General features: G+C 39.0%; 1 protein-coding gene across 1 annotated transcript in view; it reads right to left on the bottom strand.

The window, feature by feature from the left end:
• The window catches only part of DNAH8 (dynein axonemal heavy chain 8), a 327,601-nt gene that overhangs the window by 45,655 nt on the left and 263,357 nt on the right, over positions 1-18,589 (bottom strand). The window contains exons 84-87 of the mRNA XM_017515278.1: positions 17,625-17,777; positions 16,900-17,055; positions 4,893-5,009; positions 3,049-3,150 (exon numbers count right to left, since the gene is read on the bottom strand). Coding sequence (XP_017370767.1) covers positions 3,049-3,150; positions 4,893-5,009; positions 16,900-17,055; positions 17,625-17,777 — 528 coding nt within the window. The remainder of the gene's footprint in view (positions 1-3,048; positions 3,151-4,892; positions 5,010-16,899; positions 17,056-17,624; positions 17,778-18,589) is intronic.

An 18,589-nucleotide genomic window follows, 5' to 3' on the forward strand; every position in this document is an offset into this window, starting at 1 on the left:
GGTATAGGGAAGAAGTAGAAGAGGAAGAAAGGCAGGAGAGAGGTCAGAGAGGGGAATCCCCCTGTTTGATATCTTGAAGGTGGAGCAGGCTGAGAGCTGCACTTCTTCCTCCCCCTCCCCATGCTCCTGGCTCAGGCATCTCCCTGGAGGCTCTGGACCAACACAACAACTTTCTGTTGTCACTATCTACATGCTGAAGAATTCCAGATCCTTATATCCATGCTTGAGCTCCACCAGGACCTCCGAATCTGTAAATCCAGCTGCCTTGTTCACCTGCATTCATGCATTTGTTCTTTTATTCAACAAATATTTATTGAGCACTGACAAGTGTTGGGCTCTGTTTCTGGTGCTCAGTTTGGCACTGATGTAACAAGACAAAGTCCCTGCACTCAAGGCAGTTACAGTCTTAGACAACTTGATTTGGATGTCTAATAGAAATCTCAAATGTTATGTGATCAAAACTGAACTCTTAATTTCCAGCCCTAGCCACTAAAACTCATTTCTGCTGCAGTCCTTCCTCTTCTCTATATGGTCCTATTTTGCATCCAGTGGCTTCAGTCAAAACGAGGGGTGACCCTGACTCCCCTCTTCTTTCACCCATGCACTCGATCCCATCAGCATTCTACTGATGAACTAATTCTGAAGCTAACCACATCTTAGACTCCGCTGCTAAAACTCCAATTTTAGGTACTTTTACAATTATTCTAACAAAGTATACTTATTAACACATTGTTCTTTTCTCCTTTGAATCTCAAATACAGAGATGAGTTTCTCATACTCCTGAGTTTATTAGGTTTACGAATCTAGGCCCCTTTTATTTTTTATTGTTTATTTATTTATTTATTTATTTTTTGAGACAGAGTTTCGCTCTTGTTGCCCAGGCTGGAGTGCAATGGTGCAATCTCGGCTCACCACAACCTCTGCCTCCTGGGTTCAAGCAATTCTCCTGCCTCAGCCTCCTGAGTAGCTGGGACTACAGGCACATGCCACCATGCCCAGCTTATTTTTGTATTTTTTTTTTTTAGTTAGAGACAAGGTTTCACCATGTTGACCAGAATGGTCTCGATCTCTTGACCTCGTGATCCACCCTCCTTGGCCTCCCAAAGTGCTGGAATTATAGGTGTGAGCCACTGCACACGGCCAAGGCCCCTTTTATTTTAAGTTTACCCCCATTCTGTTCTGATATCCACTCACTGTCTCCTTTTCCCTCTGAGGGCATCTATTTAAGTGTACTTGATATATGCCCTTGAACATGTATTTAATCCTTGTGAACTAGGCATATATTCCTTGACAGATGTCATTTTATTTTTTTTAAAGCTCTACATTCACCACTATTTGTAAGATCTATGCATAATGTCATATAGATGACAATCCTTCTAACTGCTGCATTGTAAACCACCATAGACCTCTACAATAGGTAACTTCTCTATTTCCCCATGATGGATACCTAAGTTGCCTTCAACTTCCCACTACCACCAACAATGCTATGAATAATCTCTTTGTACATTCTGAGAATTTCTCTGGGACATATACTCAGGAGGAGGATTCTGGTTCAGAAGATAGTCATATCACACACTTAATATGACTATGACCACCAGGCTGCACCCCACGGGGTGAGCAATAGTGTGCCATGGTGCTCACCCACCACATCTTACCTATTCTCTTAGGAGTCTTAGGTTTTCGTAGTGAATGCTGTGATGTCCCACCTAATCCTCATTCAGGAGCAGGTACTCACTCTCTCTGCTGTCTGGAGTATTGGCTACTGTGGGCTTACGGCATTGTCCCTCCCCAGGAACTGCCCTAGCGGGAGGGAGCTGCCTCAGCCAAGGTCATGTCTGGGAGGAAGGGACGGGAGGAGGCACTTGATGCAAATCACCACCTCTGTTTCCAGGAAGACAATCTATGATGCTTGGCTTCAGCTCCATATACAATGCTGCCATGAATATTTTTGTACATGTCCATTTGTACAAACTAGGTATCCCAGGTAGGTATATCCCAGGACATTTCTAGAAAGAAATGTCCTGGGATATACCTACCTGGGATACCTAGTGTCAGTATTACTGGACTGCTTTCCAGGAGGTCTGTGTCCATTTGACCTCCCAGCAGCAGGGCTCCTACCTCCACACATCCTTACCACACTTATTATTTTCCACAGTTCTCCATATATAGCTTAAAGAAATACTTGCTAGAACATGTAAAGGTTAAAACTCAGTTTTCTGGTCAACCCCCAGCTTATCGAAATACTCCCAAAGCTTGTGCTTTGTTGTTGAGGCTTTAATTTTATCAAGAAAAAAAGATCATTTAAGCAGAGAATTACCGGTACAGGTCCCAACATAAAGAATTTAATAACCATAAAATACATCTGATTTTTTTCCAGTCGTGTGTTGTCTATTATTTCTCTAAAATGTAAAAAATTTTAAGAAGAGTTTGAGTCTGGTAGGTGTTATTTATTATATTCATCCTTGATGTGAAAGCCACAATTGCTAAGAAATAATTTTCTCTAGAAAATGTTTATCAGCAGGTTATATGTGGATTTCACTTGGCACAGAGAAAAAGCAAACACTTCCTCAATTTTCAGTTGTCCAATCTAATAGAAGAGATGAGAAAACTCAAATTATGATTAATCTCCCAATCACTTATTTGGGGGCTTGAAGTCACAATGAGGCCTTCACTCAGAGGAAGAGGCATAGAAATGATGGCCAGTGTCTCCTCACAAGTGAGGTGCACAGGAATGGGGAATATGGAGGAGGGGAGGTGGGGGAGAAGCCCTGGGCACTAGCAGTTTCATCTATACGGGAAAGGAGTTCTAGACCAACGAGAACTGACCATTGCTCTGCTCTGCACCACAAGTGATTGCTGGTTGTTTTGTGTGTGTGTGTTTGCGTGTGTGCGTGTGTGTGTGCATGCGCACACATGTGTTTGTTTCTTGGCTAATTCTTTGCAGCAGCTCTGCTGTATGCTTAAGTTTCGCAGACCTAGTACAAACAACAAAATTGGAAAACACAGTGAAATGTGTTTCCAACCTTTATTTTTTCTAAATTGACTTACTCTGGCAAAGCAATTAAGCAGACGTTTATCAAAGTCATCTGTCACTCTGCCTCCATATTGTACTTCTCCGATCATGTACCGAACCGTATTCCATGATACGCCCTTTATTAAAAGTAAAAAAGTATTATTCATTGTCAACCCAAAAACATCATTATAAACATTTCAGGTCTTTCCCTAGAGGAAAGGTCTGGAAAAGGAAGCACTCACTAGACTCGCATTTAAAATTATTCATCATTTTATATTAATAACACTTTCACTATTACATGGCTGGAACCACCACAGTTTGTTCACCAAGAGAAAATCTACAATACTAAACACTGGTAAGGATATTGTACATGTATTATTTAAAATAGGGAAAAAAGACTATTTTTCACTCTGGGGATATAATTACCTATAATACTCATTGTAGTAATGCCAAGCTGTTACAGAGGGGAAAAGTGGTGTTTAGTGAAGAAAGAAGGAAACTCAAGTAATCATTGCTTTAATACGCTTTCTTAGTAATATATTTTCTGGAATCATTAAGAGAACAACAAGAAAATTATTTATCCACAAGATTTTTCTACAATGTAATTCTCTGCCATCCTCTGAATCTCATTCTGTGTGCTAAAACTACATCAAAATATTCATTTCTATAGCAATTTGTGAACTAGCAATATATTACAGATATTAGTAGTTTTCTTTTTTTAAACCCTTGATACATTTGGGATAGGAGAAAGAAGGATCTTTGCTTTTTGTTTACTTTTTCTTGGCTAAAATTTTATTTTTCAGCTGGTTTCCTTTCAAAGCAACTATTTCAAGGTAAATATTATTTGTATGTACCAAAACGATAACTGACCACAGAATATGAATACATAGAATATAACTTTTCATCCGACTGCCATGCTTTTAATTTAATATCCCTTTGTCATTTCAAGGAAAAATGATAGTTTGGTTCTAGAGTAAACACTCATCATGGCTTACCATCCCCACACTGAGGTTGCAGAATCTCTAATTACCTTAAAGCCCTACTCTGGGAAGGAAGACCAGACAGTAGAGAGTCATATTTAATGAACCCTTATTATGCATTGTGCACTATGCTTCCACAAACACTAACTCATTTGTTCCTCACAGAAACAATGGCCATTTTACAGATAAGAAAACAGGATCTGAGGCTCATTAACAAGGCTTATTAACTTCCAACCCTTTATATGTGTGAAAGGACAACAGAGTTTACATTCTTTGCTCTGTGACCTTGAGGAAGTCTCTTAGTCTCTCTTGTCTGTTACCTCATCAATAAAATGGGTAATACATAAACAAATAGTAATTCCTTTTTTTTATTACTCTCACAGAGTTGTGAAGATAAAAATGAGATCCTGTATATATGAGAACTTTGAAAACTGCAAAGTGTCATATGATGATTAGTGACCATTTCTAGAAAGTATTGTTATTCTTATGCATAAGCTGAGCAGTTAAGAAGCGACTTAAGATGAAAAAGAACTTTCCTGCAGGCTGGCAGATACCATCTTCACTCCTGAGGAGGCAAGAGTAGGACCAGTGAGGAGAAGCTTGGCCTAAGGCACACCTTCTCCAGAAGTGCACCATGGCCCCTGAGTGTAAGGTGAGGAAGGCTGCGGTATTTTGCAACACACTGAGTCTCATCACGGACAGTTTAGCTTCCGTGGTATGTGAGTACTGGGGGCAGGGACAGGCTGCACCAGCAGGTACCTGATTAGAACAAGAAGTGCCTTCAAAGGGGGGTCCCTGGGGCTCAGCAAATTCACACCATATCATGAACTTAAAATGACCGTAGAACCCTGATTTAAGAAGGGCAATAAAAATAGGAAAAAAGGCCCAATTTCACTCACTTTTTTAATATCGCATTCATCAAGGTGATTCTGAATAAACTGAACACTGGCTGAAAAGTCAGCAGAATTGAATTCGTACGGAATATTCCATCCTAAGGGGCCAAACTTTCGTCGCTCCTTAAAAACACCAAAAAAAAAAATAATAACTTTTGAGTTTAAAAATTTTACGTACCTGATTACATTTTTATTACTATCAAAATATAATAAAATTAAGGCTATATTATCAAAATAAATTGACATTAGTTTAAAAGACTAGTATATACAATTTTGGATATACAATCATGTTGCTTAATGATGGGCTTACCTCCTGAGAAATCATTAAACAATTTCATTATGCAAACATCTTAGAGGGCACTTACACAAACCTAAACAGCGCAGCCTATACACACGTAGGCTACATGATCTAGCCTATTAGCTCCCAGGCTACAAACCTGTGCAGCATGTTACTATACTGAATATTGTAGGCAACTGTAAAACAATGGTAGGTATTTGTATCTAAACATACATAACCACAGAAAAGATGCAGTAAAAATACATTACAGTTTTATAGGACCACCACCATATTGACTGAAATGTTATGTGGCATATAGCCATATTAGAAATATTACTTCATGGCTCTATAGCTAAATGGTTTATAGAAACAAATCTCCAAAGCTTTACCAAGTTAAAGTCTTTGGGTTTAAAAAAAAGTCCAGGAGACTGACAACTCAAAAAAATGCAGTAGATGCTCAACAAATACCTGTTGAATAAACTGTTATTCTACACTGGACTCTTGAAAGTTTGAAACGTCAAATGCAAGGGTTTGATTTTTTTCAGTTGGGTTACCTAAACCTCTCTCTAGAGCACTTCAATTCCATGATGGCTTCACTTTGCAATCTTGCCATTTCAGATTTTGAAAACTAAAAATTTCTGTCTTGAAACTTTCACATGACCTTCATTTGTTTCCCTCTACTTAAAGAGGGCCTAAGAGACTCCTATGAAATAGTGGCTATTTACAATTGCCAAATCATTCATAAATAATCAAACTGGACTCAGAGCAAATGATTCAATTGCTTTGATATTCCGGAGAGCATTTTAAAAGTATGGCAAGTATTAGACCTGATAGATCCAAGAACTGATCATCCAACAAACCACATAGATGAGTCCAAATGTTTCCATGCCACCAGCTTTTCCTACCCCAACACATAAACAGTCTGTAACGAGGGTCCAATGATGTATTAGATTAGTTCCTAGAACCTAATTCTAGTGCATAAGGTGAGGACCCATGTGGAGAGCAGAATCCCTTCTATGGGAATGTTTAATTCTACTTTTTTACCTCTAAATATATAGTAACTTTTCTTTTTCTTTTCTGCCTTCCTCAACTCAACACACACACACACACACACACACACACACACACTGCCATTTTCACGAGCCATTTCAATCTTTCTTGCTGCAGCTGTTCCACGCTTCAGATCCTAAATAATCCCACCATTTAAAAAAAATCTAAATAAATTTTTGCTTAGACACGTTCATGAATAGGTCAGAGAAGGAATTCAGAAAATTCAAAAGTTTTAATTACTGAGTTTCAGGGTATGTTTTAAAAGTATTTAGTAAATTATTCACATTAATTTGGGTCTAGATATTCTGACCTTGGGAAATCAGACTAAGGGCAATAATAATAATAATAGGAGTAGTTCTTAAATCATAAAGTACTACTGTTACTTCTAGACCTAAGCTTCTTTCGTTTAGGTTGTCAGGCATTAGAGATTTTTACTATGTGACACCCACTCCTATCACTTAGCTAATTTGATCTAAGGTCGACAGCCAGCCCAAAAGGAACTGACCAGATTCCTTCTCCCAGGAATTTGGACTTAGGGTTTGTAATTGCTATCTGGGGCTTATACTAGGAAAACTTGTAAACTCAGGAGCTGTGACAAACCATCTTCCACCTTGTACTTAGAGGAGGTGAGGAGGAGCAGAGGCCACAGCCTTGAAGGGAGGAGAGACTGTGTTGTCCCAGGCACAAGGGTGGGAGCCTTGTTCCCTAACACTGCTTCTCTTGACCTCTTTCTGCTTCCTACTCCCAGCATCCACGTTGCCTTGGTTGTGTGTGTGTGTGTGTGTGTGTGTGTGTGTGTGTGTGTGTGTGTGCGTGCTTTCTTTTTAAATGTTTCATATTGAAATATTTGGTCCTGTAACCAGATTTTGAGCCTTGACAGTGAAAAACATGTCTTTTATTTTTGTCTCCCCTTTTGCACCTTGGGGGAAAGAATCATGTTTGCCTTATAAACACTGGTTGATTATTACCACAGCAAAAGGAACTCTTCCTCTGTAACAGATCAATGCTGAGGCTGACCCAGGGTTTGGAATTTCTGAAGAGGACCTCAGAAACATTCGGGTGAGCCTCTTCCAGATTATTCTAGGAGCAAGGGTGGGTTGAGAGGGTTGTGGGATATTAACATGAAGATTCACATAGCTAACCCTTTTAGTTCCTGGAATTTCTTCCATCTTGAGGACTTTGAAGAGAAGAATGCTAATCACTTATTAGTGAAATGTGAATGCTTTCCCATTTTTGAAAAAGAGGATCAAAATTTACACCATGAGTTTTGCCTATGTGTTTGACTTAATTTTTAAATTATAATGTTCAGTTAGATGGATGACTGAATGAAAAATAACTCCAATTACTAAAGCTGATCAAATTGGTTCCATGGAAACACTCCTATTTATTATTTTTATTTTTATTTTTTATTGTACTTTAGGTTCTGGGGTACATGTGCAGATTATGCAGGACTGTTGCATAGGTACACACATGGCAATGTGGTTTGCTGCTTCCATCCCCCTATCACCTACATCTGGCATTTCTCCCCATGTTATCCTTCCCCGACCTCCCCATCCACTCACTGTCCCTTCCTTGCCCTACCAACAGACCCCAGTGTGTGATGCTCCCCTTCCTGTGTCCATGTGTTCCCATTGTTCATCACCCACCTATGAGTGAGAACATGCAGTGTTTGATCTTCTGCTCTTGTGTCAGTTTGCTGAGAATTATGGTTTCCAGGTTCATCCATGTCCCTACAAAGGACACAAACTCATCATTTTTTATGGCTGCATAATATTCCATGGTGTATATGTACCACATTTTCCTTGCCCAGTCTACCATCGATGGGCATTTGGGTTGGTTCCAGGTCTTTGCTATTGTAAACAGTGCCACAATGAACATATGTGTGCATGCGTCTTTATAATAGAATGATTTGTAATCCTTTGGATATATACTCAATAATGGGATTGCTGGCTCAAATGCAATTTCTATTTCTAGGTCCTTGAGGAAGCACCACATACTGTCTTCCACAATGGTTGAACTAGTTTACGCTCCCACCAACAGTGTAAAAGTGTTCCTATTTCTCCACATCCTCTCCAGCATCTGTCTCCAGGTTTTTTAATGATTGCCATTCTAACTGGCATGAGGTGGTATCTCAATGCAGTTTTTGATTTACATTTCTCTAATAATCAGTGATGATGAGCATTTTTTCATATGTTTGTTGGCCTCATATATGTCTTTTTTTAAACATTTTTATGTTTTTATTTTTATTTTTTTATTTATTTTATATATATATATATATATATATATATATGTCTTCTTTAGAAAAGTGTCTGTTCATATCCTTCGCCCACTTTTGGATGGGTTTGTTTGTTTTTTTTCTTGTAAATCTGTTTTGGTTCTTTGTAGATTCTGGATATTAGCCCTTTGTCAGATGGGTAGATTGCAAAAAATTTTTCCCATTCTGTTGGTTGCTGGTTCACTCTAATGATTGTTTCTTTTGCTGTACAGAAGCTCTGAAGTTTAATTAGGTCCCATTTGTCTATTTTGGCTTTTGTTGCCAATGCTTTTGGTGTTTTAGTCATGGAGTCCTTGCCTATGCTTATGTCCTGAATGGTTTTGCCTAGGTTTTCATCTAGGGTTTTTATGCTGTTAGGTCTTATGTTTAAGTCTTTAATCCATCTGGAGTTAATTTTAGTGTAAGGTGTCAGGAAGGGGTCCAGTTTCTGCCTTCTGCACATTGCTAACCAGTTTTCCCAACACCATTTATTAAACAGAGATCCTTTCCCCATTGCTTGTTTTTGTCAGGTTTGTCAAAGATCAGATGGTTGTAGATGTGGTAGATGTGTGGTACCCCTCCAGAGCCTCTGTTCTGTTCCATTGGTCTATATCTTTGTTTTGGTCTCAGTACCATGCTGTTATGATTACTGTAGCCTTGAAGTATAGTTTGAAGTCCAGTAGTGTGATGCCTCCAGCTTTGTTCTTTTTGCTTAGAATTGACTTGGCTATGTGGGTTCTCTTTTGGTTCCATATGAAGTTTAAGGTGGTTTTTTTCCAGTTCCGTGAAGAAGGTCATTGGTAGCTTGATGGGGATAGTGTTGAATCTGTAAATTACTTTGGGCAGTATGGACATTTTTACAATATTGATTCTTCCTAACCATGAGCATGGAATGTTTCTCCATCTGTTTGTGTCCTCTCTTATTTCATTGAGCAGTGGTTTGTAGTTCTCCCTGAAGAGGTCCTTTACATTCCTTGTTAGTTGTATTCCTAGGTATTTCATTCTCTTTGTAGCAATTGTGAATGGCAGTTTGTTCTTGATTTGGCTGTCCTTAAGTCTGTTATTGGTATATAGGAATGCTTGTGATTTCTGTACATTGATTTTGTATCCTGAGACTTTGCTGAACTTGCTTATCAGTTTCAGGAGATTTTGGGCTGAGACAATGGGGTCTTCTAGATATACAATCATGTCGTCTGCAAATAGAGACAATTTGACTTCCTGCTTTCCTAATTGAATACCCTTTATTTTTTTTTTCTTGCCTAATTGCTCTGGCTAGAACTTCCAATACTATATTGAACAGGAGTGGTGAGAGAGGGCATCCTTGTCTAGTGCCAGATTTCAAAGGGAATGCTTTCAGTTTATGCCCATTCAGTATGATATTGGCTGTAGGTTTGTCATAAAAAGCTTTTATTGCTTTGAGATATGTTCCTTTGATATCTAGTTTATTGAGAGTTTTTATCATAAAGGCTGTTGAATTTTGTCGAAGGCCTTCTCTGCATCTATTGAGATAATCATGTGGTTTTTGTCTTTGGTTCGCTTTGTGTGGTGGATTACATTTATTGACTTGTGTATGTTGAACCAGCCTTTCATTTCTGGAATGAAGCCTACTTGATCATGATGGTTAAGCTTTTTGATGTGCTGTTGCAACCAGTTTGCCAGTATTTTATTGAAGATTTTTGCATCTGTGTTCATCATGGATATTGGCCCGAAGTGTTCTTTTTTTGTTGAGTCTCTGCCAGATTTTGGTATCAGGATGATGTTGGTCTCATAAAATGATTTGGGAAGGATTCCCTCTTTTTGGATTGTTTGGAATGGTTTCAGAAGGAATAGTACCAGCTCCTTTTTGTATGTCTGGTAGAATTCAGCTGTGAATCCATCTGGACCTGGACTTTTTTTGGTTAGTAGGCTATTAATTGCTGCCTCAACTTCAGTCCTTGTTATTGGTCTATTCAAGATTTCAACTTCTTCATGGTTTAAGCTTGGGAGTATACAAGTTTCCAGGAATTTATCCATTTCTTCCAGGTTTACTGGTTTATATGCATAGAGTTGTTTGTAGTAACCTCCAATTGTAGTTTGTATTTCTGTGGAATCAGTGGTGATATCCCCTTTATAGTTTTTTATTTTATCTATTTGATTCTTCTCCCTTTTCTTTTTCATTAATCTGGCTAGCAGTCTGTCATTTTGCTGATTTTTTCAAAAAACCAGCTCCTCAGGGAAAATGTGGCACATATACACCATGGAATATTATGCAGCCATCAAAAATGATGAGTTCGTGTCCTTTGTAGGGAAATGGATAAACCTGGAAACCATCATTCTCAGCAAACAGACACAAGAGCAGAAAATCAAACACCGCATGTTCTCACTCATAGGTGGGTGTTGAACAATAAGAACACATGGACACAGGGAGGGGAGCACTACACACTGAGGTCTGTTGGGGGGAAATAGGGGAGGGACAGAGGGGTGTAGGGAGTTGGGGAGAGATAGCATGGGGAGAAATGCCAGATATAGGTGAAGGGGAGGAATGCAGCAAATCACACTGCCACGTGTGTACCTATGCAAGAATCTTGCATGTTCTTCACATGTACCCCAAAACCTAAAATGCAGTAAAAAAAAAAAAACAGCTCCTGGATTTATTGATTTTTTGAAGGTTTTTTTTGTGTCTCTATCTCCTTCAGTTCTGCTCTGTTCTTAGTTATTTCTTGTCTTCTGCTAGCTTTTGAGTTTTTTTGATCTTGCTCCTCTAGCTCTTTCAATTTTGATGATAGGGTGTCCATTTTAGATCTTTCCTCGCTTCTCATGTGGGCATTTATTGCTATAAATTTCCCTCTAGACACTGCTTTAAATGTGTCCCAGAGATTCTGGTATGTTGTGTCTTCTTTCTCGTTGGTTTCAAAAAACATCTTTATTTCTGCCTTCATTTCATTGTATATCCAGTCGACATTCAGGAGCCAGTTGTTCAGTTTCCATGAGGCTGTGAAGTTCTGAGTTAGTTTCTTAATTCTGAGTTCTAATTTGATTGCCCTGTGGTCTGAGAGACTGTTTGTTATGATTTATGTTCTTTTGCATTTGCTGAGGAGTGATTTACTTCCAATTATGTGGTCAATTTTAGAGTAGGTGCAATGTGGTGCTGAGAGGAATGTATATTCTGTGGATTTGGGGTAGAGATTTCTGTAGATGTCTATTAGGTCTGCTTGGTCCAGATCTGAGTTCAAGTCCTGGATATCCTTGTTAATTTTCCGTCTTGTTGATCTGTCTAATATTGACAGTGGAGAAAAACTCCTATTTATATGCACTGAGCAATTGCAATTTGGTTGTTCCTTAAAATGTGTTTTGAAAATTGCCCTAATCCTAAGATTTGCTTCATGTTTATATTTCTCACTACCAATTTTCACTTAAAGCATTTACTTTTTAAGTTGATTCCCTAAGGTTATAAACTGATTAGCTCATCTTGGGAAAAGAAAAGCCCAAAATCTTAGTAGGTGCCTTTTCTTTCACAAATAAAGTCATTTCATCTCCTTGATATATTTTTTTAATCACCTTGGAATACTAACAGGATAGACTCAAACAGCTAGAACCTAAGAACTCATTTGGAAGACCAAAGCAAGGGGTTTTGCTAGACTTACTTGGAATATTGAACTTCTTCAACTTAACATTTTTGAAACCATAGGGTGAGTCCTATGCAATACAATAAAAAATACTAAAAAGGATGCATTTTCAAGAAGTTTTAATATGTTGCAAAAATAAAACTTAGAGACAAGAAAAGAACAATGTGATAGTGAATATAATTAACTGTAAAAATTCAATAGATGATAAGCCTGAAGGAGACGTTCAATCAGAGGCTTCTGGGAAGAACGAAGTGAAGCTGATCTTTGCAAACAGAGAGAAGAGACTTCCAGGCTTGGCAAAGGCCATGAGCAAAACTAGGAACACAAAGCCTGTGACTCGTGGCGAAGGCTGCAGACAGAAGTTTCTACTGCAGTAGAGGACTAACTCCAGTGAGTAGCAGCAACTAAGTGTTCACATGCTTCAAGGCATGGAGTGCAGACAGATTTGAGTATTAAAGCATCATTCGACAGAAGGGAGTTACTATACATCATTAAGCTGGTGAGTGATGATTTTAGCAAAACCAGTCCACTCCTCACTTAATTTCACTAATACAGTTTCTTATTTTTATTTCACAAAATATACAAAACTCTGAACTACTAGAGAAATATGGAAAACTTGGAAACATGAAAAAGTCCCTAGAACACTGATGAAAAGTTGTTCAATGGAGTCATCATTTTAATGATGTCAGAGCCATTTCCAATTTTATGGTAAGGTCTACCTTAGCAGTTCTCAAAGACCTGCAGAATCATTTCATATCTTCAAAACAAGACAACTGGAGTTAACTAACACCAATAACTGGAGCTAATATACAATGAAAAATACAAGCCTCGCTAGACAACATAAGGGAAACTTTTCTAGGTAAAAAGTTAACAGAAACAGCCAGAATCTCTGGGAAACACTATGGGCAGAGTGTAAAAGATAAACCTGAATCATATTATCATAATTATTCAAAGACATTTAAATGGAGAATTTTACAATCATGTCTCCCAAAAGCAAGAACTTTATATACACTGATAAATTTGAAAGGAATGCTTATCAAGGCTGAAACTTGAGAAACAAAACAAAATGTAGGGGAATTAACACTTTTCTGAATGAATAACTGCTAATAGTGAGATTCCTTGGGCCCTGTTGATAGGGCCCCTTTTATTTAATATCTAAATAATTTTTAAGAGCCATGATAAAATTACCAAGTTTGCAACTGCCACTACACGCCCTTAGAGAGCCTAATCAATAAATTTAGTTATAAAAGGAAAATGAAAAACAAAAGAATGCCTTACCTCACAGAGTTACATATATGCTCTTTGAAAAGTCAGAAAGATAGATACAGTTCAATATGGACAAACAAAGGTGACAGGGAGAAAAACCTCCAGACTATGGAATGGATGTAAAAATGATTTAAGACTCTTCCCTTAAGGGTTGTGGCCGTTTGGCCATCATTTTCAATTCTTGCTACATATTAAGATCACTTGGAAGTTTTTAAAAAACCTGAGCTCCTTCTTTTTGGCCTTCCAGGGATTCTGACTGAAGTGTCATGTCCTGGGGCCCAGGCATTGGCTGAGAAGACCATTGATTAAGACATTTACTTGGTCCAATGCACATCTCAAAGAGTGCCACATTGACAATCAATAGGAAAAAAATAACCCATAGAATGTTATCCTGATCTTCTGCAGGAGCTGTTAGGAAGTGGCTAAAAATTTAATGATTGAGTTTCAAAGACCAAGATTTTGGAGGAGAATGTGCTAAAACAATAAAAAAATCCCAAAGGGTGAATGTGGGCTTGCTCTGAAATCTAGAACAATGCTATATTGAAGTGCCCAGGAAAGTGTAGAGACAGAACACTGAGGCCAGAGAGAAGCTTCCCTCCTAGGTAATCTTCAAAAGGATGCTGAACCGTTCTCAGGGAGTGGCAGCCAAACTGAGCCCAGGCACACACCAGGGTCCTTGGAGTAAAAGGCTCCCATGGGGAAGGCAGAAGGGCCACTGGCAAAAGCAGAGACATCACTGGACTGCAGCAGGGGTGGGAGCTTCAGCAGAAACTTCCCCTCTCAGGGTAGCTGCCAGTGCCCTATGTGGGTAGTAAGTTGCTGGAGGAGAGGGCGAGTGTAGGGGGAGCAGAGCTTAGTGCAGAGTTGCCTTGTGCATCTATGCATGTTCCCATGGTAGCACTCAGGGCACCCTCCTCCTGGGATAGCCTGCTCCCACCTCAAGAATAAAGCAAACCACACCTTTCTCCACCACTCTTCTGCCCAAGTTAACCTTGACCAGCCAAATCTACTTCCCCTTCTCCCAGGAAAGGAGAGGTGCTCATTTTGTTCCCTACAACAGAAGTAGAATCCACATATCATGCCTATGAATCAGGGTAAGCTGATGGCATAATGCCACCCAAACCAGGATTCAATGGGAGAAATTACATTTTTTACTGGAGAGCAGGCAGGGAGTTGGCTGTTTCACTACTGGGTTCTGCATTGTCATGTGGAATGAACTCCAGCATGAACCCCTCTGGAGCTTCAGAGTCTGTGCCTGCTTCTTTTTTCAATCTCTGCAAGAACAAAAGTACATATAACATGTTTGTCTAAAACAAGGGATACCTGCTTTAATTTGGAGGACTCAATTAATTAATTAACAGATCAGATGTTTGGTTCTTATCACTAGAAAGACAAAGAAACGTTAAGTCACAAACTACCTAATCCACAACATCCCTTTCTGTAGCAGTTGAGTCTCAGATGTTCAGGTGCACACAAATCACATAGGTGTCTTGGAGCAATGCAGACTGATCAGGAGAGTCTGAGGCGGGAGCTGAGATCCACCTCCAACAAGGTGCCAAGCGATGTTAATGCTTCTGGCCCAAGACAGCAAGTCTCTAAAGAATTTTGGATTTGTCTATCAAACTGGCCCTATCCTAACCAAGGAAAAAAAACGTATTTAGGCAAAATCACAGCAAACATTTCTGTGAAATTTCTGAAACACAGTTCTAAAATTCCTGGGAGATTTTGGAAATATCACAGTAAACATTTCTGAAACTGATGAAAAAGAATTACCTAGACTCACTGTATTATCACAGAACTGGATGACAGAATTGTAGAAACTGAAAAAACCTTCAAAGCTCACCTACTTCTGCCTCTAACTGCGCAGATGGGAAAACAGAGGACCTGAGAGAGATGTCACTTGATCAACTGATTCCAGCTAACTGATTTCGTAGCAAGCATGAAAGTCCAGGCCTCCTGACTCTCAGTGAAGTGTTATTTCTAGCCCTCTATTATTTGATTTTGAGAAACATTCAGCCTTTTATTCTTGGACACTCCACTAGCAACTTTACCACTCTAGTAGTGAAAATATTTTTTCTCCATTTTAACCGAAACACATGTGGTGTTAAGTGCAAGGGCACTTTAGCCCCATGACTGGACCATGGTCCTGTTGCTCTTCTTCCCTTTAGCACTTGGATAATGGCCACTAAAAACACAGGGCACCACATTAACCCTATGGAAAATACCCCAACCAGCTCTCCAAGATAAGCATAGTGGAAGAGTTGAATCATCACGACTGGGAACAGAATCATAAAATTGGGAATGAAATAACAGAGTTAAAGCAATATTTGCATTACAGCGTGATAAGGTCTAGCAAAGTGAACAGTCCCCAGATAAGAATGCATGAAATAGGCTCCAGTGACTTGAAAGCTGTAATTGACAATCCAAAGGCCACAATGGAACTTAGTAAAGATAACCACCAGCAAAGCATTTAATTGGATTTTAACTCTTTCAGGGTTAGGAGACAAACACCACAGGCCTCTCTGTTGGGTAGCCAGGAACCTAGTAAAGTGGTAGGGATCATGAATCGGGGTAAATGCACACAGTATTTTCTCAGGTGAGCAATGAGTTCCCCTCCATCTTTGGATAGGCCAGGGAGAGGTAACGTGAAGTCCTGCACATCACTGTGCACAGCTAAAAGCATGACTCCTGGGATATGCCAACTGATTTATTTTGTCCTTCATCCCAGCCTCATGGAAGAAAGAAATTCAGGAAGGGGTTAAAGGAATCTCTTCAATTCTCTGTGAAATAAAGGAATAAATCAAGTGCATTGAAAGTATATAGTTTTTGAATTGCAGAACAAAATATAAAATTCAGATGCAGAACAAAACACTAACAATAATTTTAAAAATCATAACAGACAAGTTGCTTGGTAACCATAAAATTATTAAATTACCACATCAGTACTAAGACTGTAAAAGCAAGCAGCAAATGACGTAAGAAAGACAAGGAGCTGCTGTTCATTCTCCTCCTCCGACATCACCACCACTTTTACTATCAGGTAATACAGAGTCACAACATACGTAAGTCAGAGCCAGCCAACCCTAGTTCAGCCAATCCTACTCAACCACATTTAAAGAGCACTTAACATCTTTGGGATGGTGATAATCCTATCTTGAAATGTGGTTGTTAGTGTTACAGGAGATGGTTCACATAAAATTCTTGGCCAGCACAGGCACTTTCAAAACCAAGCTCCTATCTTTATAATCCATTTGCTCATTCTACAAATATTTATTGGGCTCTGACAATCCCCTGTGTGCGGTTGTGACAGTGGGAGAGTCAGACAGTCTTCACCCTGGAGAATTTTACATTCCAATAGTCAGGGTTGGGGGTTGGGGCAGGGGGCACACACAAAATAAATAAACAAATATACACCATGCCAGGTGGGGAAAGGGCTATGAGGGAAAATACAGTAAGGAGAGAGAGTGGCAATGGATAGCAGCTTCCTGGAAGGCCTCTCCAATGAGACCACAGCACATCATCAGCCATCCCCTGACTGTGAAAACTGCTTTTCGTAGTTACCTGCACAGTGGAGTGTAAAAATGCTACTGTGTAAAGCATCGGCTTCCACATGGGTAAATTGCTGATGTCCAGAAGGTCTTGATTAATTCCAGCAAATGTCCTTTTCAAACCTGCACGTACACCTTGGGGTGGCTCATTAGTGAATTTGAGAGAAGTCTGTCATGAAAAGAAAATGGTTGTTTTGTTTCTGTAAATTACTATAAAGAATAAAATAGAAATCGCAATATTAGGCTGAGTATCTTTTATCTGAAATGCTTGAGACTAGAAGTGTTTTGGATTTCAGATTTTTTTCAGATTTTGGAATATTAGCATTAAATTATTATATGAGCATTTCCTTTGAGCATTATGTTGGCACTGAGAATGTTTCAGATTTTGGAACATTTCAGGTTTTGATGATCAGATTTAGGATGCTCAATCTGTACTTCAGAAAACAGTATGCTTATGGTACATAAAGTGTGAGCAAAGTCCAGCACTGTGTAAACTAAGTACATCGATCAGAGCTGAAACTCAATAAATTGGTACCGAGTCTTAGAGCTCTTCTTGGAAATATTTATTATAGTCTAACTTTGATGTCAAGATTTTGACAGTTATAGTATTACAGTATAAGATTTTGCAGTCCAGACTCTACAGGACCAAAAAGCCCTGTTGTGTTCCCATCTTTCAACGTGTCAATTATGCCATCTTTATTTCTATAACTCTCAATGAAAAGACATTTAGTAACAAACCTGAAGCAATGTAATTGGAAATCTATCGTGGGGCTCCGTAGTGATCCATACTCGGAAAGAATCATCACTGGCTTCAGTGGTAATTAGCGTCTCTAGCAACTCCTCCATGAATTCCAGGCCGAGGTGGCAATTTTGCAGTAATACCCAACCACCCTGTATCCAAAAATGAGTTCATATTTATTTCTTATAACATTTTTGCTATGATTTTAATAAAGCAAAATGTACAAATTATTTTAAAAGCCATGTGAATACTCTTGAACACATTTTTTAAAATTATATGTCAATACAGACATTTCTTCTGCTATTGGTACAAGCTAATTACTTAGAATCAAGTGGGTTCAAAATGATTGTATTCTGCCACCCCTGGCTCATAAAGGAACAGAAATTAAAACTTGAAGGCAGACTTGTGTATAAGTACAGTGTGTGCACCATCTAATGGTGGGAACAGGTATTTTGGAATCAGTAACTTAAGTTGCCCTGCCTAAGGTAAATTAGAACTGACTCACTCCCAAAACCAAGAAGACAGGTTCATAGTCACTCATAGTTACAAAGAAAGATACACATAATCTCATGAAAGTTGGAGGCAATACATTTGGCGACATTTACCACCATAATGCTGAGCTTTATTCTTTACCATCACTCTTCTCACACATTCCTGAAACCACATAACTTATTAAGCACTTTCTTACTTGATAAAACTACCTTAAACAATATGTCACAAAACCATCACTGCCCTGTGAGAACATAGTTTCTTCCCCAGACATTTTAATACCCTTATATAAGAATCAGCTGGGCGGGCGCTGTGGCTCAGTCCTGTAATCCCAGTACTTTGGGAGGCCGAGGAGGGCAGATCACGAGGTCAAGAGATCAAGACCATCCTGGCCAACATGGTGAAACCCCGTCTCTACTAAAAATACAAAAATTAGCTGGGCGTGGTGGCGTGCACCTGTAGTCCCAGCTACTCA

Source organism: Cebus imitator, unplaced genomic scaffold, assembly GCF_001604975.1.
Source record: "Cebus imitator isolate Cc_AM_T3 unplaced genomic scaffold, Cebus_imitator-1.0 Scaffold546, whole genome shotgun sequence".
In the NCBI taxonomy this organism is placed as follows: Eukaryota; Metazoa; Chordata; class Mammalia; order Primates; family Cebidae; genus Cebus; species Cebus imitator.